The sequence below is a fragment of the Hemiscyllium ocellatum genome, chromosome 28 (assembly GCF_020745735.1).
Source record: "Hemiscyllium ocellatum isolate sHemOce1 chromosome 28, sHemOce1.pat.X.cur, whole genome shotgun sequence".
NCBI classification, from domain to species: domain Eukaryota; kingdom Metazoa; phylum Chordata; class Chondrichthyes; order Orectolobiformes; family Hemiscylliidae; genus Hemiscyllium; species Hemiscyllium ocellatum.
The window spans coordinates 10412035-10437807 of NC_083428.1; the positions used below are offsets into that span (position 1 = coordinate 10412035).

Below are 25773 nucleotides of genomic sequence, written 5' to 3' on the forward strand. Positions count from 1 at the left end.
TGGGAGAGGAGACGGGGAGCGGGGGGAAGGGAGAGGGGAGGGGGGGGGAAGGGAGAGGGGACGGGGAGCGGGGGGAAGGGAGAGGGGAGGGGGGGGAAGGGAGAGGGGAGGGGGGAGGGGGGAAGGGAGAGGAGACGGGGGAGGAAGGGAGAGGGGAAGGGGTGAGGAGTTGGGGACGGGGGGGAGGGGAGAGATGTTGGGGAGGGGAGAGGTGTTGGGGAGGGGGGGGGCAGGGAGAGGTGTTGGGGAGGGGAGAGGTGTTGGGGAGGGGGGGGGCAGGGAGAGGTGTTGGGGACGGGGGAAGGGAGAGATGTTGGGGAGGGGAGAGGTGTTGGGGAGGGGAGAGGTGTTGGGGAGGGGGGAAGGGGGAGGTGTTGGGAAAGGGGGGGAGTTGGGGAAGGGGGGGCAGGGAGAGGTGCTGGGGAGTGTGGGGAAGGGAGAGGTGTTGGGGAAGGGGGGCAGGGAGAGGTGCTGGGGAAGGGGGGCAGGGAGAGGTGCTGGGGAGTGGGGGGAAGGGAGAGGTGTTGGGGAAGGGGGGGAAGGGGGAGGTGTGGGGGAAGGGGGAGGTGTTGGGGAAGGGGGGGCAGGGAGAGGTGTTGGGGAAGGGGGGGCAGGGAGAGGTGTTGGGGAAGGGGGGCAGGGAGAGGTGCTGGGGAAGGGGGGCAGGGAGAGGTGCTGGGGAGTGGGGGGAAGGGAGAGGTGTTGGGGAGGGGGGAAGGGGGAGGTGTGGGGGAAGGGGGAGGTGTTGGGGAAGGGGGGGCAGGGAGAGGTGTTGGGGAAGGGGGGGCAGGGAGAGGTGCTGGGGAGTGGGGGGAAGGGAGAGGTGTTGGGGAAGGGGGAGGTGTGGGGGAAGGGGGAGGTGTTGGGGAAGGGGGGGGAAGGGGGAGGTGTTGGGGAAGGGGGGGGAAGGGGGAGGTGTTGGGGAAGGGGGGGAAGGGGGAGGTGTTGGGGAAGGGGGGAAGGGGGAGGTGTTGGGGAAGGGGGGGCAGGGAGAGGTGCTGGGGGAAGGGGGGCAGGGAGAGGTGCTGGGGCATGGGGGGGAGGGAGAGGTGTTGGGGAAGGGGGGGAAGGGGGGGAAGGGGGAGGTGTTGGGGAGGGGGGAAGGGGGAGGTGTGGGGGAAGGGGGAGGTGTTGGGGAAGGGGGGGAAGGGGGAGGTGTTGGGGAAGGGGGGCAGGGAGAGGTGCTGGGGCATGGGGGGGAGGGAGAGGTGTTGGGGAATGGGGGCAGGGAGCGGTGCTGGGGAGTGGGGGGAAGGGAGAGGTGTTGGGGGGGAAGGGAGAGGTGTTGGGGGGGAAGGGAGAGGGGTTGGGGGGGAAGGGAGGGGTGTTGGGGGGGAAGGGAGGGGTGTTGGGGGGGAAGGGAGGGGTGTTGGGGGGGAAGGGAGGGGTGTTGGGGGGGGGAAGGGAGAGGAAATTGCGGAGGGAATGCGGGGGGGAAGGGAGAGGAGATGGGGAGGGAGGGAGAGGGGATGTGTGGGGAAGGGGTTGGTAAGGGGATGGAGTGGATGGGATGGTGATGGTGATCGGGAAGGGGATGGGGAAGGGGTGAAGGGAGAGGGGATGTGGGGTGGGGAAGGGCTTGGTAAGGGGTTGGAGAGGGAATCAAGTGGGGGTGTGGAGGGGAAGGGGATTGGGGTGTTTGTGATAGGGAAGAGGGTGAAGGGAGAGTTGATAGGGGAGGGGAAGGGAGTGGTGTGGAGAGGAGGGGAGGGGAATGGGGAAGCGGATGGGTGGTGGGAGTGGGAGAGGGAATGGGGATGGAAAGGGGTGGTGTGGTGAAGGAGATTGGGGGAAGGGAGAGTGGGGAAAGAAGTCGGGGAGTGGCAGGGAGGGAATTAGGGAGAGGGCTTCAGGGAGAGTGCTGTTTGGGAGGAAGGGATCGGGGCAAAATTAGTGGTGGGGGTTTAGGGAGGGGAGTGTGGGTAGGGAGGGCAGGGAACGTGTGTAAAGGAAGGTAGAGAAGGTGAAAGGGTTCATTTTGGGAGAAGAGAGGGAAGGTAAAGGAGAGCCAAAGAATAGTGTGTTGGGGTTTAGGGAGAGTGGTAAAGGACAGGGGACAGGCATGTTACAGTGGCAGAGATAGAGGGGCGGGGGGGGGGGGGGGGGGGGGGGGATGAATGGGGTGATGTACACAAGAAGAGCTTGGGGTAGTGGGAGGGGAAACTGGTAAAGGGAGGGAGTGGGTTGGGCGGGAGGAGGTTAGGGTTGGGGCTGGTGGAGCAGAGCGAGAGGTAATGATGGAGGGCAGTGGAGATGGTTGATGGAAGGGGGTGGAGTGGAGGAGAAGTCAAGAAAGCAGGTGGGAATGTGACCAGAAAGCGCGGGGCAGGTGGAAGTGTCGGGGAATGGGCTGGGACTTAGTGGGAAAAGCAGATCGGGAGGGAATAACAATTGGAGTGGAAATGGTAAGAGAGAGATGGGGTGAATGTAGAAGGGGAGGGTTGGGCAATCCAAGTCGTGGTGTGTAATAGCTGGAGTGGAGGGATTGTGAGGCTGGGACTGGAATGGTTTAAAAGAGTTGGAGGAGGAACGGGCTGGACTATGGGATGCACAGTTCAGGGATTTGGTGTGAAACTGCAGTGGAATATATGTTTGGATGACAGCAAGGGGAGAGGGATTTGCAGGAACAAAAGTGAGATTGGGAGGTGGACATTTGACTGATAGATAAAGCAGAGCAAAATAGACAGTCCTGGTGACTAAGGAGATCAAAGGGTGAAGCCATGACCACATTGACAGGATGGATCTGGGTGGATGGAAGGAGTTATAATAGCAGTGACTCTTTGGAATTCTGTTTTAAATGCACAATCTTGGAAAAATTGGCCAAATGCCAAAATTGATTCGGCAATAAACTGTCAGCATGTATGGTAGACTTATCATTTGGAATAAGACATGCAATTTGACTCATTTTGTTGGAACTTCTCCTAAGAAACAGATAACACCATGTGTTTAAACGGGTTTGTAATCTGTCTCACTTTGTTCCAATTGTAAATTTTCTTCCTCAACCAGATCCTGCATATCAACAGCTCTATTCCCTTTGGCACAAATTGCTCCAGTAAATTTAGCAATCGTTTGTGTGCATTTGGTTGTTCAAATGTCACTCTGAAAGTTAGGGTGGTATTGTACATCTGTTCCTTAAAGCAGCACTGGAAGAAGGGAAATCTTTTTTAAGACAAATATGAAAGATATAACATAAATCTCCCTTTGTTTTCTGGGGTGCATGCATTGTTTTAAAAGTGTTGCAAGAAGTGAACTCTGGCTAATCCTTGCAGTAAACTCTTAACATACCTGAAGAAGCTAGTTAAAAATATTATGACATACTTCTAGAGCAGGTGAGACTTGGACCCAGGCCTTTTGGCTCAGAGAAAAGGGCGCTACTACTGTGCCACAAGCACCCTGATCTTACTCCTGTATTCCCTATAGATAATTTTTAACAAGTTTTTTTTGTGTTAATTGAAACCTACCATCTCAGTACAGATAATCTCACTTGCATGTTTTACTGATTATGCTCTGTACTTAAAACTGGTGACCTGTTGTATGGGATAACTGACATGGAAAGCCATTTTGAACTGATACCTTTAAACACATTTACATTCCAGACCTTGCCTAAATGGTTCAGCTTAAAATTTCTCATCAATTTGCCAGTTATTTTCTGCATGCAAATGATCTTTCAGCTTGAATCAAGCACAACAAATTCAGACTTAAACTTCATGTGTAATGAATGTCAGTTTTGTTCAGTGTTACCCTTTACAACATGGTGTAATGGAAACTGTTTGCATATTTTTTTCAAGGTCATCTGGTAGCTAGGACTTGTGCTCATTGGACTATGGAGGTGAAAATGTGGCCAGATAAGCAGTATTAGTGATTGGGAACAATGTCTGAGGATTTCACAAGCTTACAGTCCCATACAAAAAAAATGTGAGAGAGGGATAAACTCAGCAACATGGACTAGTCAGCCAAATGTGGGTGTTGGGGAATCCTTTCAGGCATAGGCAGTGTCCTCAGTATTAGTGTGTCATGTTTTCTGTGCCCTAACTGTATCACTTAGGATAAGAGATTTGGCCCAGACAGGTGGGGCTTGCCTGGAAATGTTATGTTGTTTAATTCTAGGTGAAATTAGATTGTAACCATCATAACTGAACTGAGCACCACCATTCTTCTTTTTCTCTCACTTCCTAATCCAACATGAGCAAAACTAATGTAGTTTACAAAATACCATGCAAGGACTGCACACAACACTATATAGGACAAACAGGAAGACAGCTAACAATCCACATCCATGAACACCAACTAGCCACGAAACGACACGACCAGCTATCCCTAGTAGCCACACACTCAGACAACAAGCAACATGAATTCGACTGGGAAAACACTACTATCATAGGGCAAGCCAGACAGAGAACAGCCAGGGAATTCCTAGAGGCATGGCATTCATCCACAAACTCCATCAACAAACACATCGACCTGGACCCAATATACCAACCACTACAGCGGACAGCTGAAACTGACACCCGGAAGCGGCAAGGACAGACCACTATAAATACCGGAAGAAACATCAAAGAAGCGCTTTGCAGGAGGCTCCAGAGCACTGATGATGTCTCCTAGCCAGGGGACAAAACGTTTGCAACAAAAACTTCCAGCTCGGCGAACAGAACCACTATAATCTGTTCGATTTCCATAAGGCCTTTGACAAGGTTCTGCACGGGAGACTGATGTTAGGAGCAAGGTCCTGGCATGGATAAAGGATTGTGTGACTGGCAGAAGGCAGAGAGCAGGAGTAAAGGGGTCTTTTTCAGGATAGCAGCTGGTGACCAGTGGGGTTCCACAGGGGTCAGTGTTGGGACCACAACTATATACGTTATACATTAGCAATTTGGATAAAGGAACTGCAGGCATTGTTTCTAAGTTTGCAGATGACACAAAGGTAAGTGGAGAGGGTGCAGAAAGACTTCAACAACTGGGAAAGTAGGTAATGAACTTGATATATCGCAATATGGGAAAGTGTGAAGTTATGCATTTTGTCTACACTTTTTTGTTCTTCCTACCAGTTTTCTAAATGGGGGGAAAAGCTTTGAAAATCTGTAGTATAAAGGAACTTGGGATTCTAGTTCAGGATTCTTTTAAGGTTACCATGAAGGTTATTTTGGCAGTTAGGAAAACACGCGCAATGCTAGCATTCATTTTGAGAGGGTTAGAATACAAGAACAGAGGTGAAACTTTATCAGGCTCTGGTCAGACTGCATTTGGAATATTATGAGCAGTTTTGGATCCTCTCATCGGAGAAACGATTTATTGAAGAGTGTCCAGAGAAGGTTTATAAGGTTGAATCTGTGGATGAAGGCATGTCGTATGAGGAGCAGTTGAGAACTCTAGGTCTGTATCCGTTAGTGTTCAGAAGGATGAAGGGATGGGAGGATCTGATTGATACTTACAGACTAGTGAGAGGCTTGGCTAGAGTGAATGTGGAAAAGATGGGTCCACTAGTAAGAGAGATAAGGATCCTCACAGTGAAGGGATGACCCTTTAGAATTGAAATTAGGAATTGTTTTTCAGCCACAGATGCCATTTCTGTGGAATACACTGCTGTAGAGGCCAAGAAATTAAGTGTATTTAAGACCAAGATAGATTGGTCTTGATTGGCCAGGGGATCAAAGGTTACAAGGAGAATGAGGTTGAGAATCATATCAGCCATGACTGAATGGCAGAGCAGACTCAATGGGCCGAATAGCCTAATTCTGCTCCTTTATTTTATGGTCTTGGGATAGACTGGGGTTGTTTTCCTTGGAGCGGGGAAACTGAAGGGGGAATGTGATTCAGTTGTATGAAATTATGGAGATGTAGATAGACAGGAAGAGAGCTTTCCCTTGCATGGAGGAATCAGTTACCAGGGGGGTGTAGATTTAAGGTAAGGGGGCAGAAGGTTTAGAGGGGGATGTGAAGAAAAATGTTTTGATTCAGAGGCTGATGGGAATTTTGAACTCACTGCCTGAAATGGTGGTGGAGGCAGAAATTCTTGTAACATTTAAGAAGTATTTAAATGTGTACTTGTGATGCCAAGGCATTCACGGCAATGGACTAAGTGCTCAAAAATCTGATTAGAATAGTTAGGTGTTTATTTTTGCCTGGCACAGACTTAATAGGCCAAAGGGCCTTTTAGTGTGCTGTAGACTCATCTCTATGACTCTAACCTCATCATTGACGTATGTATAACTGGCTTTTAGCTGCCAGCTTTATCCATCCCCTGATAGATAATATTTGCAGCATGTAACATTTGCGATTTATGGCATTATTCCTACTCACTAATCATGGTTATCTGGTCACATTTTACGTCATAATTAAATAAACATAAGCCGTGGGTTCAGAGTCAGAGGCTTTTGCAGTGTTTGGTCAGTATAAATCAATCCTTTAAAAGTTTAAGCTACCTGGGCAATTGCACAATCTCAACACACAATACAGACTTGTGCCTCGGCGTTGCTACTCTGGATGTTAACAGTTTCGGCTCAGTAACAAGGACGAAACTACTTGACGTTTGGAGTAATGAGTTTATAAATGAAAGGCAGTGAAGATTTGTTAAAGAAAAATCAGTGTTCAACTATTTTAATTGAGTTATTTGAAGTAATGAAGAGGGTCAATGAGAAAAGTGAGAGTTCAAAAGACTTTAAAACTGTCAAAAGACATTTGATAAAGTACCACAAAATAAACATTTTTAGAAAATGGAAGCCCAAGCTATTAAAGAGATGACTGCATGGATTTGAAACTGACTAAGAGGCAGAGAGGAGTGGTGACTGGTTGTTTTTCAGACTGGAAGAATATAAACATTGTTCCCCTGGGCTCAATATTGGTATCGCTCCTCTTTTGGTTTTTGTTAGTAACCTGGATATTTTAGATATCATTTCAAATTTTATGGTGGCATAAAATGTGAAAAATGTTTTAAACAACAAAGATGATAACCAACCAGGGTATAGCTGGATAGTAGATGTGTCTTAATTTGGGGCAGTGTGATGTAATTCATTGTAACAAAATGAATCTCTAGAAAATGTAAATTAAATGGCAATATTTTGGTAAGGACGCAGGTACAGAGATTTGGTGCTATAAGTATACACGTCTTTGAAGGTGGCAAGGTAAGATGGCTCGAAAAGCATGGGATTCTTAGCTTCATAATTGAAGCATAGAGTATAAACTCAGGGAAGCTATGTAAACAGTTATAATTTATTACTTAGACAAAATTGAATTATTGTGACCATTTCTATATTGAGGCAGCATGGTGGCACAGTGGTGAGCACTGCTGCCTCACAGCACCAAGGACCTAGGTTCGATTCCACCTTCGGGCAACTGTCTATGTGGAGTTTGCACATTCTCCCTGTCTGCATGGGCTTCCTCTGGGTGCTCCCACACTCCAAAGGTATACAGCTTAAGTGGATTGGCCATGCTAAGTTGCCCATAGTGTCCAGTATTGTATAGGCTGAGTTGACTAGTGATGGGAAATAGAGTTATAGTGTGTGGGGGGAGGGTCTGTGTGGGTTGCTTTTCAAAGGGTCAATATGGACTCGATGGGTTGAATGGCCTGCTTCCACACTGTAGGGAATATGATTCCAGATATTACACTTTTCAAGATCAGTTTCAGGGCTTAATAATGGCACAGGAGATTTGATAAAATGCTACCAGAGATACAGGATTTAGTTACTTGGAGACATTTGAGGGATGGGATTGTTCTTCCTGGATCAGAGAATGTTAAGAGGAAACGTAATCATTATTTTCAAAATGGGACTTAGATTAAATAAAGTAAAACTGTTTCTGGTGATGGAATGATTGGAATTTTATTTTGTTTCTTAAAATCAGATGTGAGATGAGCAAAACAAAATTATGCAAGCAGCTATCATGCTGAGGGAGACACTGTCTGAAAGAACGAAAGCAAGTATACATTTCCAGTTGGGAAAGAAGGGAAATTGGGGCTAATAGATAGTTCTTTCAAAATGTGACACAGGCAGTATGGGCTGAATGGATATCTTCTGTGCTGTATCATTTTTGATTCTAGCAGTGGTTGTGTGATTGCCACTATGTGATTTTTCCATTTTAATTAATGGAAGTGCATGCTTTTCACCTTGAACAGAATTGTTGAGTGTGTCACTCTGGACGACTGTCTTTACCCTGTGCAAATAAGATAATTAGGCTTAGTTTTACATATGCTAATGAAACTTTGGATGATATCTTTAAACACGCTTCAAATGCCAGGAATAGGTTTTTCAAACAATGAATCATGTTGAAATCAATAACGGAGCAACTTGGTGTTAGTAGCAACAAGCTGAATGACTTTCTGACTGATTTGGTAAAGAAAAGGATCAAATGCCAGGAGAATGCCTTTGACTCTTTTCAAAACTGAGCAGTAACTTTGCCATTTGCTTGAGCCAGCAAAGAGGGAAGGTATGCAGACTGCTAGTGTTAGAAGTGTAGATCTCTTTGGAGGTGTGCCAGCTGACCATTGGAGTTGAGAGCCAGAGACACTCATTGGATTTTGTATTCTTGAGTTCTTGATGGCTCTTGTGGTGCAGTCATAGTCTTACCTTTGAGCCAGGAGGCCGAGTTCGAGTCCCACCTGCCTTAGCGTGTCACAACCTGAGCAGGTTGATTTTAAAATTGGAAGTGCTGAATTCGTCCTCACTGGGGAATTGACTTCTTGACAGGGAAATATAGAAACTGGTGTTTGTGATAAACTATAGATTGTCAATAAAACTCTTGTGAATTTTTGAAAATCTTTGGCTGCCTAATTCAACATCTGGGATATCGATCTGTTAAATATCTGGTGCATGATATGTTCTGTACATCCAGAGGATTAGAATACACCTATATGCTTCATCCGTATAAAATACTCAACGGGCAACCTCTGGAGTATAATGAACAGCTTTGGGCAACATATCTTCAGGGGAATAAATTGCTTGCAAGGGAGAGCTCTGTAGATATATTTGAATGATAACCTGGATTCCATGTGCAGAGAATAAACAAAGTAGGGTTGTAGTCCCTGAAATTTAGAAAGTTGAGTTATTTGATCAACATTTTCAAGATATTAAGAAAATAACTAGGTCAGAGAAATAAGGAAGGAGAGGATCAAATATGAAGGTCGGATAGCCAGTAATATTAGAAACATAAGAAACAAACGACAGGCAAAAGTAGACATTGGGCCACTTCAAACTGATGCTGGAAGCCTAGTGATGGGAGGTAAGGAAATAGCAGGAGTACTTAACAAGTACTTTGCGTCAGTCTTCACAGTGGAAGACAAGAGTAATATCCCAACAATTAAAGGGAGTCAGGGGGCTGAGTTGAGTATGGTTGCCATTACAAAAGAGAGAGTGCTAGAAAAGCTAAAAGGTCTTAAAATTGATAAATCTCCTGGCCCCGATGGGATGCATCCTAGAGTTCTGAGCGAGGTGGCTGAGGAAATAGCGGAGGCATTGATTGAGATCTTTCAAAAGTCACGAGTCAGGGAAAGTCCCGGATGATTGGAAGATCACTGTTGTGACCCCCTTGCTCAAGAAAGGATCGAGACAAAAGATGGAAAATTATAGGCCAATTAGCCTAACCTCGGTTGTTGGTAAAATTCTAGAATCCATCATTAACGATAAGGTTTCTAAATTCTTGGAAAAGCAGAGTCTGATTAGAACAAGTCAACATGGATTTAGTAAGGGGAGGTCGTGTCTGACAAACCTGTTGGAATTCTTTGAAGAGGTGACAAGTAGGTTAGACCAGGAAAACCAGTGGATGTGGTCTATCAAAGGCCGTTTGGAAGTCTAGATAAGGTGCCACACGGGAGGCTGCTGAGCAAGGTGAGGGCCCATGGTGTTCGAGGTGAGCTACTGGTATGGATTGAGGATTGGCTGTCTGACAGAAGGCAGAGAGTTGGGATAAAAGGTTCTTTTTCGGAATGGCAGCCGGTGACAAGCGTTGTCCCACAGGGTTCAGTGTTGGGGCCACAGCTGTTCACATTGTATATTAATGATCTGGATGAAGGGACTGGGGGCATTCTAGCGAAGTTTGCCAATGGTATGAAGTTAGGTGGACAGGCAGGTAGTACTGAGGAAGTGGGGAGGCTGCAGAAGGATCTAGACAGTTTGGGAGAGTGGTCCAGGAAATGGCTGATGGAATTCGACGTGAGCAAATGCGAGGTCTTGCACTTTGGCAAAAAGAATAAAAGCATAGACTACTTTCTAAACGGTGAGAAAATTCGTAGAGCCAAAGTACAAAGGGATCTGGGAGTGCTAGTCGAGGATTCTCTAAAGGTAAACATGCAGGTTGAGTCCATGATTAAGAAAGCGAATGCAATGTTGTCATTTATCTCTAGGGTTGGAATATAAAAGCACCGTTGTGCTACTGAGACTTTATAAACCTCTGATTAGGCCCCATTTGGAGTACTGTGTCCAGTTTTGGTCCCCACACCTCAGGAAGGACATATTGGCACTGGAGAGCGTCCAGCGGAGATTCACACGGATGATCCCTGGAATGGTTGGTCTAACATATGAGGAACGGCTGAGGATCCTGGGATTGTATTCACTGGAGTTTAGAAGATTAAGGGGAGATTTAATAGAAACTTACAAGATAATACATGGCTTGGAAAGGGTGGACGCTAGGAAATTGTTTCCGTTAGGTGAGGAGACTAGGACCCATGGACACAGCCTTAGAATTAGAGGGGGTCAATTCAGAACAGAAATGTGGAGACATTTCTTCAGCCAGAGAGTGGTGGGCCTGTGGAATTCATTGCCGCAGAGTGTAGTGGAGGCCGGGTGCTAAATGTTTTCAAGGCAGAGATTGAGAAATTCTTGATGTTACAAGGAATTAAGGGCTACGGGGAGAATGCGGGTAAGTGGAGTTGAAATGCCTATCAGCCATGATTGAATGGTGGAGTGGACTCGATGGGCCGAATGGCCTTACTTCCACTCCTATGTCTTATGGTCTTACTACAGAGATAGTCAAAGAAAAATCAAGCCAGACCTTTCTTGAGAGCATAAGAACGAGGACAGGAGTTGACTGCAGCTTCAAATACATTTGTATCTTCCTCACCATTTACCTTCCTGCCTAGCTTTGTAATGTTAGCTAACTTAGGCAAGCGATTGTCAGTCTCTTCATTAATATAGATTCCAAATTGCTGAGACCTCAGGCTGATTCCTTTTGATACTTCACCAGTCGCAATCTGCCAACTTTAAAATGATTTATCCATTCAACCTTAGCCAGCTCTCCCCTCATAGCCATGTAATCAGCTTTATTTAAGTTTATGACTCTTATTTGGGAGTGGAAGATATCACTTTCAAATGTAATATATTCAGTTGTGGCATGATCCCCCTTTTCTCTTCAGTGGATCTGATGCGATGAGATTACGAATAAATCTGACTTCACTGCATTTTGAGAGTGAAAGGGCAGTACGATGGCTCATTGGTTAGCAATGTTGCCTCACAGCACTAGTGACCTGGGTTTGATTCCAGTCTCGGGTGACTGTCTGTCTGTGTGGAGTTTGCACCTTCTCCCCGTGTCTGCATGGGTTTCCTTTGGGTGCTCTGGTTTCCTCCCACAATCCAAAGATGTACAGGTTAGGTGGATTGGCTGTGCCAACTTGTCCATAATGTCTAGGGATGTTCAGGCTATGTGGACTAGCTATGGTAAATGGGGGGTTACAGGGATAGGATAGGGGGCTGGTCTGGGTGGGATGCCCCTTCGAGGGTTGGTGTGGACTCGATGGGCTGAATGGACTGCTTTCACGCTGTGGGCCTTTTATGAAATTGGAAAAGTCTTTGTTAAAAGTTTGGGAGTTTATTCTGAAATGACTATTGATGCTATATCAATCATTAATTTTAAATCTGAGTTTGCTAGATTTATGTTAACCAAAGATATTAAGCAATGTGTGGCAAAGTTGTGATGGAATGAGGTCACTGATTAGCTGTGATCTTATTGAATAGAGACACTGACCTCCTGTTTCTGTATTCCATAGACTGCTACTCTAGGTTAGAATATAATCTCGCTGTCAACAATTCCGAATGCTAAGTAGGAGCAGAGAAGGTTGAGAGGGGTGTACAATAGAAGTGTATAAGGGTGAGTAGAAAGCAGCTGATCCTCTTAGTCGAGGATTCAGTAACAAAGTGGCGCAATCTTTAAGGTGAAAGGCAGGATGATTAGAGGGGACCTGAGGAAAGATGTTTTCCCCCAGAGGCTGGTGGGGTCTGGAATGCCCTGTCTGGGAAAGTAGTTGAGGCGGAAAACATCAACCTTTACAAAATACTTGGATGGGCAGTTGAAGTGTCATAACTTTCAAGGATATGGGCCGAGTGCTGAAAGTGGAACTATTGTGGGTAGTCATGTATTTTTGGTGGTACAGACATATTGGGCCAAATGGCCTCTTCTGAACTGTATGACTCAATGAAGTGCAGCTTCCCTTCCATTTCAGGGGTTGGGGTGCTGTTGTGCCCTTCTTTGAAATACCTTACCTAAATCTGATTGCACTGTGGTTTATAAATGAACTTACTGCTTCTAAATTGGCAGAGCACTTTCAAAGGTAAAACTTAAACACACGCAGTCTTTCTAAGCTGCAGTCCAGGGGAACATACTGCTACAGTCAGCCCAGCTTATTTTCTTTTCAATGACATTCTGAAAGGGAGCATGGAGCGGTGGGGGAGCAGTCTCCGTCCTTGATGTCACGTTAAAAGGATTGCACTCTAAATGTCTGCTCCCAGGCTACCTCTAACCAACACTTCTAAAGCACAAGAACAAAGAAAGAGCAACAGAGACAGCAGTCGGAGTAGCATTTTGTGGTAATTTAGATGAATATAGTTCTCCTTTAATCTGCTAATTATATTCAGAGTTGTAATCCATAAGGGTATGGCATGCATTTAACCATTAAGGAATAATTAGTCATTGCAGTTGAACAGAGAAAGCTTCCAGTGTGGGCTGTGAAAGAGAAAAGCAGGATTGTGCTGATGCCTTTTTGATGGGTTTTGATGTGAATCCTGCATATTTACAAGATTTTTGCTTTTAATTTGAGATGGCAGTCTCCGACCAGAAAGTTGGGGATTGAACCTTTGCCCCCAAACCACAGATGTCAGTGAGGGGGTGCTGCATTGTCAGAGATGCTGTGATTTCTTCAGTCAAAATGTTAATGCTGCGCTGTTGATGCATGTGAATGTCAAAAAATTCCATTGGGAGAAAATGAGGACTGCAGATGCTGGAGATCAGAGTCAAGATTAGAGTGGTGCTGGAAAAGTACAGCAGGTCAGGCAGCATTCGAGGAGCAGGAAAATCGACGTTTCGGGCAAAAGTCCTTCATCAGGAATGAGGCAGGGAGCCTCCAGGGTGGAGAGATAAACGGCAGGAGGGTGGAGCTGGGAGAAGGTAGCTCAGAGTACAATAGGTGGATGGAGGTGGGGGTGAAGGTGATAGGTCAGAGAGGAGGGTGCAGCGGATAGGTGGGAAGGAAGATTGGCAGGTAGGACAGGTCATGAGGATGGTGCTGAGCTGGCAGGTTGGAACTGGGATAAGGTGGGGAGAGGGGGAATGAGGAAACTGGTGAAGTCCATATTGATGCATTAATCTATTTATCTTGTGAGTTCCGCCAGCGCCATCAAATGCGGGTTCAGGTTGTTTATCCTAATACTGTCTGTGAGAGTACGCTACCCAAATGTATCCAAGTGCCATGGTATGCTAGATTCAAGTCACTGCACTTCAAATTATTTCCTGAATGTGAAGTACTTTGAAGTAAGGGACATTGTAAAAGTCTGTCTTTATTTCCTGTTTCTTTGGTCATTTTATTGCTCATAATGCGCAAGGATGTCTATTCATTTCTCCTATTGTCCAATGGAGAAACTATTGATTTTTCAGAGGAAATAATGTTTTCTTATCTTCCATTAAGTTAAATTCCATATTCATGTTCCATTGTACAAATACAAAAGCTGTGAATATCGGGGGGGGGGGGGGGGGGGAGAAAGGAACAATCTATTTTCTACAAAGCAGTCACTGCGAGTTATTTAAATGCCATTCACAATTTTAATTTACTCTGAGACTTGATTTCTGTTTGTCAGTGCAGTATTGAGTGAGTGCTGTGCTGTCAAAGGCGCTATCTTTTAAATGAGACATTAATTCGAGGTCCCATTTGCCTTTTCGAATGTGGAAGATATTGTGATGCTGGTTGAAGAAAAGTATGAGAGTAGTTGTGGTGTCAGACCAACATTTACCTATCAGTCAACTCACATCAAGTTATCTTGTCATTATTCTATTGCTGTTTAGTGGGAGATTTTTATGTGCAAATTGGCTGCCCCATTTTTATATTATAGCCAATGAAATGTACTCACTATTATAGAGCATTTTGGGGCATGAAAGCTGCTATAGAAATGCCTCAGTTTGTTTTTTTGCAGCAAATCTCTATGTAGAATTTACAGAAACTAGTTTAACTGGTCTGTGTTACAGGGTTGGGGACAAAGGTGGGGGCAGACAGGAGGGCTGGTGTACTGCTGCCTAGGGTCCTGAATGGGGAGCAGACACAGCAAGTGCTCGCTGTGTCAATCCCATTGAACTGATTTGGGGGGGCGGGGAGAAGATGGGAGGTGGCTGCAGCAATGCGGTAGGTCCCTTACACACAAGTGTGTGAGCAAGGCAGGCAGAGCAGGAAAAAGGAAACTTCAGAAAACTCTGAGCCCCAGAAGAGAGGCATTGAATCAATTAACCGAATAATCAATTATCTGAACGAAATAGTGCCTGCCCATCTTGTTTGGATATCTGAGGCTCCCTCTGTATTGTACTTGCCTCCACCATTACCTCTGGCAGCATGTTCAGGCATTCACCACCCTCTGTGTGAAAAAGTTGCCCCTCTGGACCCTTTTATATCTCTCTCCTCACATTAAACCTTTGCCCTCCAGTTTTAGACTCTCTTACCATTCCCCCTCCTCTGCTTATCTAGTTTCCTCTTAAATGCACCTTTACTATTCAGCTCAGCATTCCTTGTGGTGAGTTCCACATTCTAGTCACTGAATGGGAGACATTGGCTTAGAATCCTGGAACTTTCTCCCTAACATCAGTGACTATACCCTACCTGGCATGGTCTCGCCTGTTCAAGAAGGCAGCTGATCGTGACCACTTCTAGTGCAACTGGTCACTACCTTCTCAAGGGCAATTGGGAATGAACAAAGACTAATTGGCCTGGCCATGATGCCCACATTCCATGAGCAAATAAATGGAAATGTTTCTCCTGAATTCCCTCTTGGATTTATTTGCAGAGGTATGTATGTGAGGCTTCTGAAGTGCGATTCTCCTGAGAATCTTTCTACTACTTGCCATCCCTTGATTCATTGGTTTCTCCACAGATAAAAAGAGGAGATAGTATGTGTTATAAAAGCTGCATTGTGACAGGTTCAGGCTGTTTGCAATGCAATCTCATGGCATGCTACACCACAGAAGGAGTTCATTTGGCCCATCACACCTGTGCTGACTCTTTAAAAGAGCTATTACCTCATTAACTTTGTGTTGCATATTATTTTTAGTAATTGAGTAGCGCTGCCTTAATTTACCTTGTATAATGATGAATTTCTCTTCAATTTGTTATTTTGCGTTGTGAGAACGTTTAAAAGTGAATTAGAATCCCATTTAGCTTAAGTAACCCAAAGCGTTGAAGCCCCTAATGAGGCAATTAAAGCACTTAAATATTCTGTTTAACATCCATGTTTTAACCTTCACTCCGCACCATTAGCATTGTGTTTAACAAAGGAATGTAATGCGCCACACAGGATCTATTGCCAAGGCTGCTGTTTCTGCTCTACCAGGGCGAGACGGAGCGCGGGAGATTGCATAATGTTACCGGTCATGCATTTCACTGCCATCTGTTCCTCTTATCTCCAACTGCCTGCAGCTCTGTGTCTTTTAAATTTAGAAATATGTGAGAGAAGCCAAGACCATTAGAATGTTCAACTGCAGCTGGAAAAAGTAAGACAGAATAGACAAGATAGATCGAGTCTTGTTTAGGCAATGGAATTCTTAAGTTTAGAAAGAGAGACTTGCACTGATGTAGTATCTTTCATAACATCAGGATGTCCCATGGTGACTCAGCACCCAGTGAAATACTATCAAAGTTGATCCCTGTTCATTGGAAAACTTGACACCCAATTTATGCAGAGCAAGCTCCCACAAACAACTGTGAATATTATATCAAGCAGATGATCTGTTTTTAATTATCCTGATTCTTAGAGGAAAATTATTGGAATGTTGCATTGCTGTTTTTTGGGAATTAAGTGCTGTATGATAGTTTCACAGGTCCTTTGTGTAATATCTCATCCAACAGTTCTGAAAGTGCAGCACCCCCTCAGCAATGCACTGAAGTGATGATCCATTTTTTGTGGTCAAGTCTGTGGAATGGGACCTAAAACCACAATCTGCTGCTTTGGGGCAAAAGTAGGATCTAGTGATCCACTTCGAGCTGATTGCAAGAAATCAGAAAAATCAAACAGAAGAAGTTCCAAGATGTTTAGGTCCTGTCACAGAAAGGCTTACAAAAGGAATGTGTGGGAATGTGTCTTCAACGTCAAGGCAAAGGAAAGGAAATGGGATGGGGAAGAGTTGGGAATGAGTGGTTACTAGACACATCTTAATTTTGTAGATGAAATTGCTGTTACAGCAGGAAGCTGACCTCTCTCTGCATGTTTGTGAAGTGAACCAATTGTAAAATGAAGAATTCCTTCACCTACTGCCCTGTCTAATGGTTCCTAGAGGGAGAAGTCCTTTTATTTACAATTTTTAAAACAAAATTCTACCTCCTAGGTTAAAGAAAACACAAAGAAAGAAGTATGGCTTGCTTGCTTCATATGATGACCATGTGGAAATGGCTCCAATGGATACTGACGATGATGACACAACTTTATTTGAAGTAAAGGGCATGAGGAGGTAAGGATTGCTGAGTGTACTAACTGCAGGGTTCGGTTCTAACCATTTTATATTTGTCTCTCTCTTATGATCTAGCTGTCTCCTGCAAAGTAAACGCTTCAAGTGCTTGGGCAGTTATGCTTTCTTCAAATTATTCCCAGCTCTGAAAACATCTAATGCTGAGTATAAAAAACAAAAATATGAAAAATCTAGTGGAAGGCATTGATGCATTTTAATAAGTTGAGTAAACTCGTTCCCTTTTCTTTTCAGCGTTGCAATGTTTTTTTATTTGTTCGTGTGATGTGGTGTAGGTGTTGCTATCCAGCAGTGTGTGTTACCCATTTCTAATTATCTTGAACTGAGTGGCTGCAAGAACCATTTCAAAGAGCAATGATGAGTAACCTCACCATTGTGGGTCTGGATTCACAAATAGGCCAGACCAGACAGGGATGGCAGATTTCCTTTCCTAAAGTTTATTAGTGAACCAGATTGGTTCTTGTAAAAGTCCATGATAATTTCATGCTTGCTATAAGCTTTCAATTCCGGATTGATTGAATTTAAATTCAGTTAGCTGCAGTTGTGGTATTGGAATCCAAGCCCCCAAAGCATTAAGGTGGGCCTCTAAATTTCCAGTCCACTGATGTTATGACTGTGCCATAGTCTCCCTGGTGTCTGGTCCATTTGGATTTCTGTGTACATTTCTGCTTGTTATGGCAAAAAGAGGACACCATGCCTAAGACCAGGAGGGGCACAGGAGAATATTGAAGCTAATTTGTGATGTCTTTGAGAAGTGCTCTTTAAAGGTGTCGTTGTGTCACCATAGTCTTACCAGACCATAGGGCTGCCCTCTAATGAGAGAGAGAGATGACTGGTGGTGATTTAACCTGGGATTCACCATATCTCAGGTGAGGGGAGAGGTTGTGAAAGAGTGTGCTCTATGCTAAGCTCAGCCTGTGATGGGAATTGAACCCACGCTGTTGGCATTACAGTACTCTACACACCCCCACCTCCCCCCAGCCCAGCATTGAAGTTATACCCAAAATAAAACTCAGATTTTCCCATTCAACAATCGTATAAGCATGCACAGGTTCAGGGTTTTGAAGTGAATAGTTTCAGAAACGACCATAAAGTGTTTCTTTACAGTGCAAATGGTCAACAAGTAGAGCACATTTGCCAAGATGTGTTAACAGCTTGCACCGAGGTCAGGAAATGGAGCTCGTTATAAAAAGTTTTCTAAAGTGATAATATCAAAGAAAGATCAAATTAAATGGGTGCAAAAGTTGTAATTTTACAATATGACTTGCCTTTTAAAATGTTGTTTTTGAGTATTGGCACATTTTGAGTAGTTGTATTTTAAAAATGTATTTAGACACTGTTTGTTACTAAGGAGTAGAGTCAATGGGCTGAATGGCTAATTTCTTCCTCTGTCTTATGGACATAAATCTGCCTGTAATATTTTGCTGGTGTATTTGATATTGTATGACTGGGAGACGGGTATGGGGTTTCCCTGGTTCACGTATTGTTGATATTTTAGAGCATCTACCCACCCAGCTTCCTGGTGTGTGCATGCGTGGGGTAAATTTACTTGCACTGCACAGTCATGCTTTAAATATGCAAACATTGCAAAGGAATGCATGACTTCTCATGTTCTAAGTGTCAAAGTTTAAATTCAGCTCAGAATTATGGAATGTGGCTTGCTTCAAGCTATAGGAACCTTTTGTATGAAATAAATTTGACAGCCGTAATCAAGTTCCCAGTGCACATTGCCCCACTGCGTAACTCTGTGCTTCAGATTATGCTTGAGCAGGCCACAGAAGATTCCAGTAGGACGTTTGCGAGGTTTCAGCAGAGGGAACTTTACATTACACGAGACATTCCTTTAGCTGAGCCAACTGCACTCAATCATGTTATTTAGTACCCAAAAGGGAGTGTGCTGTTTACTAACACTTGCACTACTTGAGTACAGGGAAATAGTATTGATTCTTAGCATGTGGGTAAAAATGGTCTGCTGTATTCACGGTGTGCTGACACATTGCTCTCCTACTTTCTCTTTCAATCTTTGCAGGAGCATTAACCACACTGCCTCTCAATCTTGCTGACTTTCCATCCACTACAAATGTTTCGAGACACTCTCCACTGCTTCGCTGTGAGTTTTTGTAGATCTTCGCATTCCTGCCTTTCTCTTGCTGTGATCTTCTGTATTACACCCACCACATTCCTCCCCTCCAAACCAAACTCCGATCCCTACCTCGTTTCCAGCTTCCCATGAACAATGTCTGTTTTCCCAATTCCTCAATAGGCCCAACTGTAAAATATTCTTTAATGTAGACCTGAAGGGAATTGTGTATTAGGTGTTATGTGGTCAAAGGAGGGCAGTTACTCAACCTCTGACTTTGACGTTTTTAGAATTGGCCTGTCCTGTCATCCAGATTTCATCTGCTATGGGATGGCACAGTGATTAGAAAGCACAGGAGAGTGGGTTTGAAGCCTGTAGGAGGAATGGGAATCTGAGAGGGGTAAGGAGATGTACGGAAAACAACAAATGCTGGCGATCACAGTGAGTTAGGCAGCATCTGTGACGAGAGTTAAAAATCTCACAACACCAGGTTATAGTCGCAACAGATTTAATTGGAAGAACACTGGCTTTCGGAGCGCTGCTCCTTCAGGTGATCAGACAATCACCTGATGAAGGAGCGTTGCTCCGAAAGCTAGTGTGCTTTCAATTAAACCTGTTGGACTATAACCTGGTGTTTTGTGATTTTTAACTTTGTACACCCCATTCCAACACCGGCATTTCCAAATCCGTGAAGAGAGAGCAAGCTAACGTTTCAAGTCTAGATGACCCTTCATCAGAGCTGAAGTGAAGTGTGGAGAGGGCAGCATTTATGCTGTAGTTGGGGGGTGTGAGTGGGCTGGGGTGTGGAGTGCCGTGGGAGAAAAGATTAAGTGATTGGAATGTGCAAATGGCACAACAATGGTGTTTCTAATTGCCAGGTGTTAAAGAACAGACAGTCTCACTAGGGTAGGGGGAAGAAAGAGGGAGGGGGCTTGGTGACAGAGAATATAACAAGTGCAGTTAAAAGAAAGGGCAGGAATGGGAATTGGTTCACAATTTGAAGGTGTTGAACTCAATATGAAGTCCAGAAGATTGTAAAGTGCCTAATCTGAAGGTAAGAAAAAATTTTTAAATCAGTGGATGAATGTATGCCTGAGTATTGCATTCATTTAAATGCTTCACTTATCACTAAAGCCACTTGTTAACCTTTATCTCATTTCCTCTCGCATATTATAGTTTACTTGTCTCTGTTAACTGTGCAACAAAATCCTACGCTCAGTTCCTTACGTTTTATTTTGATTTTTTTAAAAATGTCATTACTGAGCATGGACAATCCTGTCCCTGTTTTCTCACCAGAGTTAATTTAAACCAAAGACCAAAAATACAGCAGCTCAGAGTCAGAAATGCCTTCAGCAACTGTGGGCAGCTCTTCCTTGCCACAAATTAGAGGGTTATTTACTCAATGAGTGTGAATGTTAAACAGAAGGTTTTTTTCCCCCCTGTAGCAAATTTTGAATACTTTTTAAAAATGACTTCCATGGTAACTTAAGATTCTTTGAACTTTTGGGGGTCACTTTGAGCCTCTTTTTCTGATTTAATTGGAATTTGCTTGTTCTGAGCTATTGTTGTTGAATGTTCAGCTTTTAGAAAAGTTTACTTCCTTCATTGCCTCAATGCCTTTCATGATAAACTGATACCAATCAAGGTTGGTTCTCATTCACGTGTGTCTAGTTCTGCATTTTGCTCTGAATGGGAATTCAATTTAACATTTGTCAGTGTTGTCGGGTTTCCTTTTAAAGAACCTTCCAGTAAATCTTTGTATCTTGCTCGAGGCAAATTGCCAGGCACTAGTTGCGTTGAGAAAGTTCTAATCAGGAAATCAAGACTGGAAGTCTCTTGTATAGAATGGCAAATTTCTTGAGCTCGCTGCAAGTGGATTCTTCTTGGTGCCTTTGTTCAGTGATAGTGTGACTGCAGCCTAGTCACAAGGTCAAGGGTCCCAACCTTTTTTGAAACCTGACATCCAGGCTGCCATTTCAGACCAGTGCTGCATCTGTCAGGGGATGTTCTATTTCGGATGAGACATTAAGGTCAGCCTGCCCTCTCGGGTGGACACTGAAGAATTCCTAGTGCTAGTCCGAGATGAGTTCTGCATTATGCCTTGACCGATATTTAACACTCAACCTGCATCCGATTATTAGGTCATTATTTTAGTGCTATTTAGTAAATAGGATGCCTAATTTTCTAGATTAGAAATAACTGCGCTTGAAAATGACTTAATTGGCTGAAAGATGCATTGAGATACCTTGCATATACTATAATATGCAAGCTTTTCCATCCTCAACCCTTGTTAAATGTCCATTTTAGATGAACCTGAGCTGTAAATGTGGGCAGGTCGATTGATTATGTTTGAGGAGGGGGCAGTCAGATAGCTGCATCAAATTTTTCTCCCTGCATACCCATCAGCGGTACAATTCTGTGCTTCATTTCTTCCACATGCTCAAATTTTGAGGTCACTGAGGCTAATTGTTCTCCCCTCACCGTGCCTTGATTGACTAAGCACAGGTTTGAGGTTGAATCCTTCATCTTTCCTGGTTACACTTTGCTCAGTGACGTACATAAGTTTGAAGATATAAGATATTCAGAATCTGCGGCCTATCCCAAAAATTGTCAGTTGCTGCTTCATCTACAGTTGGGGATTTTATATCTTTCAGAGGCACTCTGACTGATATCAGGCAGCGTTCTGTTTTTATTCAAATCCCAGTAAATGAGTTTGTGCATGTGGGCTTCTTCAAGGTGAGTAATTTGAATAGTGCTCACCTCCTGTCTCTGTGATGGAGGGGGTGTAGGCAGGAGAGGAGCTGGAGTGAGAGCTGCTGTCTGCTCTTGACAGGTCCTTGTTTGAGAGCTGTATAGCCGAGTAACTGAACTCCCCTGATGATATTGATGCTTGCTGTTGGATAATAGGAGAGAAAAATAAATGATAGAATGTGTTCAGAGGTGAATGTGAATCTTAAGAAAATGTAGTTTAAAACCCTTAATGCAGTGGATACATTTTAAGGACAGTGACATTAAAGAGAGTATAGGGAATAAGTATTTGTATCTCAAGTATTCCCAGTGAAGCTGGGGAATATAACACGCAGAAATCATCAGTTTCCTACTGTCATTTTATCAAAATACGATGCCCTCTGTTCCCTGGGAGACCAAACCATGTTGGATGTCCCACTTGGGAAAGGTCTGTTCAGGTGAATGGACCTGACAGGTCTGTCTCCTGCCAGCTGCTACGGAACTCAGTGAGGGCCCACATGCATCATACTCCTGGATATTGATTTTTTTTTAGTGCTCAGCAAAGGTTAAAGGCTGTTTTCCATCGAGGGACAGTGTCTCAGTGACAGTGACCGAGAGCCTAGAGCAAACATAACGCAAATGTGGCTTTACATTAATTACTGATTACTCTTTTCCTTCTCTTACCGTTAAACCCATGCTTTACCTTTGTTTCCCTCCTCCTGTTTTGCAACATGTTTCGTGTTTCACCTCAGCAAGCAAGACAGTCTCTCCACGTAGGGAATTTCAGAGTTGTTAGGACAGCAAGTGGACTCTGCAGGCTGGAGTCACCCCCCCTCTACCGTGCAGTATAGGAGTGGGGTTTTGGTAGGCCATTACTGTGTTGAGGTGATGGAAATAGTGTGTTGAAATCACATTAAGCAGGTCGTAATCAGTTTGAATTAGTAATATAGAATAAAAAGCAGAAACTGGGATTTGAGGTTTGTCCTCATTTCCCTGGAACCTGGTTGAACGGTAAGGTTTGGGGCCTGGTTTTGCTGCTCCTCTCCCTTGTATACAGTTGTAAATGTTAACTTTTTTTGTAAACTGTTTTGTAAAATGTTTTGTAATTGTTTAATAAAATAAAAAGCAAAAACTAGTAATACACTGGTCAGCCAGCACCTGGTTAGAGTGTGATGGGTGTACTTCCAAAGCATTAACTGTTTCCTTCACAGGAACTGCACATTCCCAGTATGTTTCTAAATTGCCGAAACTCAATTTTAATTCATGTCCCGTTATTGGTCATTTCGTACTGAGATTGCCAGCTCAAAATATCTTTTACTGAATGCTCAGATAAATTTGTTCCGTTTGTGGGAACATCACCACTCTTAAACTTTTCCCCCTTGTTACGCCTCTGATTCCATCCTCGTCTTCTGTATTTTACAATATTAAATCCTAACTTGTCTCCTTTTGAGTGCTACATTCTGCCGTGCTCCAGCAATTTTATGCAAACTAATTTCAATGCTATGTGCATTTATGGTGTACCTCTACACAAAATCCTGAACTTCCCATTTTAATGTATTCTCATTTGAATTTTAGAAGTTATCTTTTGGAATGAAAGAAAATGATTTTTCTTTTGAAATTCAGTCTATAATGTACAGTATATTTAGTGCCGATATTGGTGTTGCTTACACATTGATGCTGTGTGTGTCTGTGGTTCCCCGGGTTTAAGATAAGCAAGCGGTTTTGAACAAAGTTGAAGCAATTGTTTCTTGCATTGGTTCAACTAAGCACTGACTGCTATAAAACTACAATCAGTGACACTTTATTACTGTGTGAGAAATTCCAGTTGATAACCAAGGGATTTACTGAACTTCCTTTCCACCTGTTGTGCTCCAAATGTGGGCTGTATATGCATGATTCAAACATGAATAGTCTTGCTTGGCCAGAAAATGAAGAAGAGAAACTATGATTCTAGTCTGTGCTCTACATGAGTATCAGTGCAATGCCTGTCCAAATTTGTGCTGCTTGTCTACTCCAAAAACTTAGCTTTTGCAAAGTTTAAACAGGTTGGAACTCTACTCAGTGGAATTAAAAGAATGAGAGGTGATCTCATTAAAACATAAAGGACTCTTAAGGGGCTTGACCGGGTAAATATCGAAAGGATGTATCCCCTCATGGGAGACTCTAGGAGCAGATTCCTTTCCTGTTGAAGGGCTTTTGCCTGAAACGTTGATTTTCCTGCACCTCGGATGCTGACTGACCTGCTGTGCTTTTCCAGCACCACATTGTTCGACTCTGATCTGCAGTCCTCACTTTCTTCTAGGACTAGAGGGCGTAGTCTCAGAATGAAAAGGCACTGATTTAAGGTGGAGATGAGGAATTTAATCTGAGGATTGAGAGTCTTTGAAGCTTTTTCCTGCAGAGAGCTATATAGAGGCAGAGTCCTTGTGTATGTTTAAGTCTGAGATAGATTCTTCGTCGGTTGGGAAATCCAGAATCACAGGGAAAGGGCCGGGAAGTATTCGGGGGGGGCTGTTGGATCAACCATGATCCTGTCAAATGGTGATGCAAGTTCGAAGGACTGAATGGCTTTCTCTTGTTCCTGTTTCTTACGGTCTGAATAGAACCTGGTTTGATTAGGCAAAGTATAATCATTTAACTGGAGAAAAAAAGATTACGAATTAAGTTCACGGCATTGCTAACTGTCTTTTATTTTTTTTATTTGCAGGTAATAAGCATTCTGAGGACATACGGTGAATGTGACTTATTTGTCATGCAGTTTTCAGAAGCTTCAATCTTCTTGTCATTTGCTAATTACTTACCGATGACTGACTAAATATATTTGTATCTTGCGTGCAACTGGACAGGTAACTCCAGCATAACCAAACTTTTCAATGTTCGGAAACCGAAGAAACCCTGCTAAAACTCTTCCATTGTTGGGGAAACTTTTACTTCACCATTATTGTGATTTCTGTATCATTTCCTGTGAATCGTTCAGAAAGACGTTCCGGGTAATGAGTTAAAGTTAGCCTGGACTAAGCGTTTTGTCACCGAGCTCGGCTTGGAGCGAGCAGAACCAACAGACTGTTTACATTGGCATTGTTTAATTTAAATTTGGTGGGATAACTGCTGTTCAATCACATTAGGTGGATAAGCTTATTGACATACAGCATTGGCACAGTGAAGACTGTGTAAAATTTCCATAGGTGACCAGCAATGTGTACTCCATAGGAATGGGTGGGGATGAATAGAAGTGGTAAACCTTTTGCCTGTTTTTGGCACATAGGGCCCCATTCTTATTGGGCCCTGACTGCTGTGCTTAGACAATACAGTGGGGTCCATAAGTCTTCTCAGCAAGTGTGCAGTAAGCATCCACCCAGCAATATAAACACTACACTGCTCTACCTGTGCCTGAATATCAAGCTAAAAGCACTTTTCTTTTAAAAAGTCTTTGCTAACCTCTCACTGGAATGTTGATTTCCAAATGCAATTGTCATGTAACAGCATCCACTTAAACTAAAGTGGGAGCAAGTAACTGTATGTCTTTGATTGTTGTTTAACACTGAATGCTACTTAACCTTTAACATTCACCTTTCCAACTGCTTCAATGTGCCGTGATGTTTCCTTAGGAAAAAGAGCGGGAAAATGCACCTCTGTCTGAGCTAGTACAAGTGCAGAGTTAAACTGGTGAATAGTAAGGCAACTCCTGAGGCCTAGACCAAACAAAAAGTGTGCCTTGGTTACTGCCAAATGTAGCAAGTCAGTAAGGTCAGCTGACTAGCTTCAGCCAGTTGTGTGAATGCTGCAGTTTTTAAGTGTGAATGTACATTTACTGCCTGCAGTTGTGAGGCACCCAGCTGCATGTAGGCATCAGTCATGCTACTAATAACTTGGGCCTATTTCTTAGCTTCAATTAAGATGAATTAAGGTGCAACATGCCCTTCTCGCACATTGTTGGGAGCTTGTCAGGACTGTGAAGTGTTTTATAAGCCTTTTAAACAACAACAAAAGAGTTACAATTCAATGCCATCCTTTTTGTTTACTTGTTTATTAAAATAATTTTTTGTGAAAGAAAA

At 43.7% G+C, this 25773-nt stretch overlaps 1 protein-coding gene across 1 annotated transcript in view; it reads left to right on the forward strand.

Moving 5' to 3' along the window:
• Positions 1-25773, forward strand: part of LOC132828947 (protein FAM174C-like) — a 26686-nt gene extending 913 nt beyond the window's left edge. Inside the window, exons 2-3 of the mRNA XM_060846169.1 lie at positions 16774-16896; positions 24426-25773. Coding sequence (XP_060702152.1) covers positions 16774-16896; positions 24426-24429 — 127 coding nt within the window. The 3' untranslated portion in view covers positions 24430-25773. The remainder of the gene's footprint in view (positions 1-16773; positions 16897-24425) is intronic.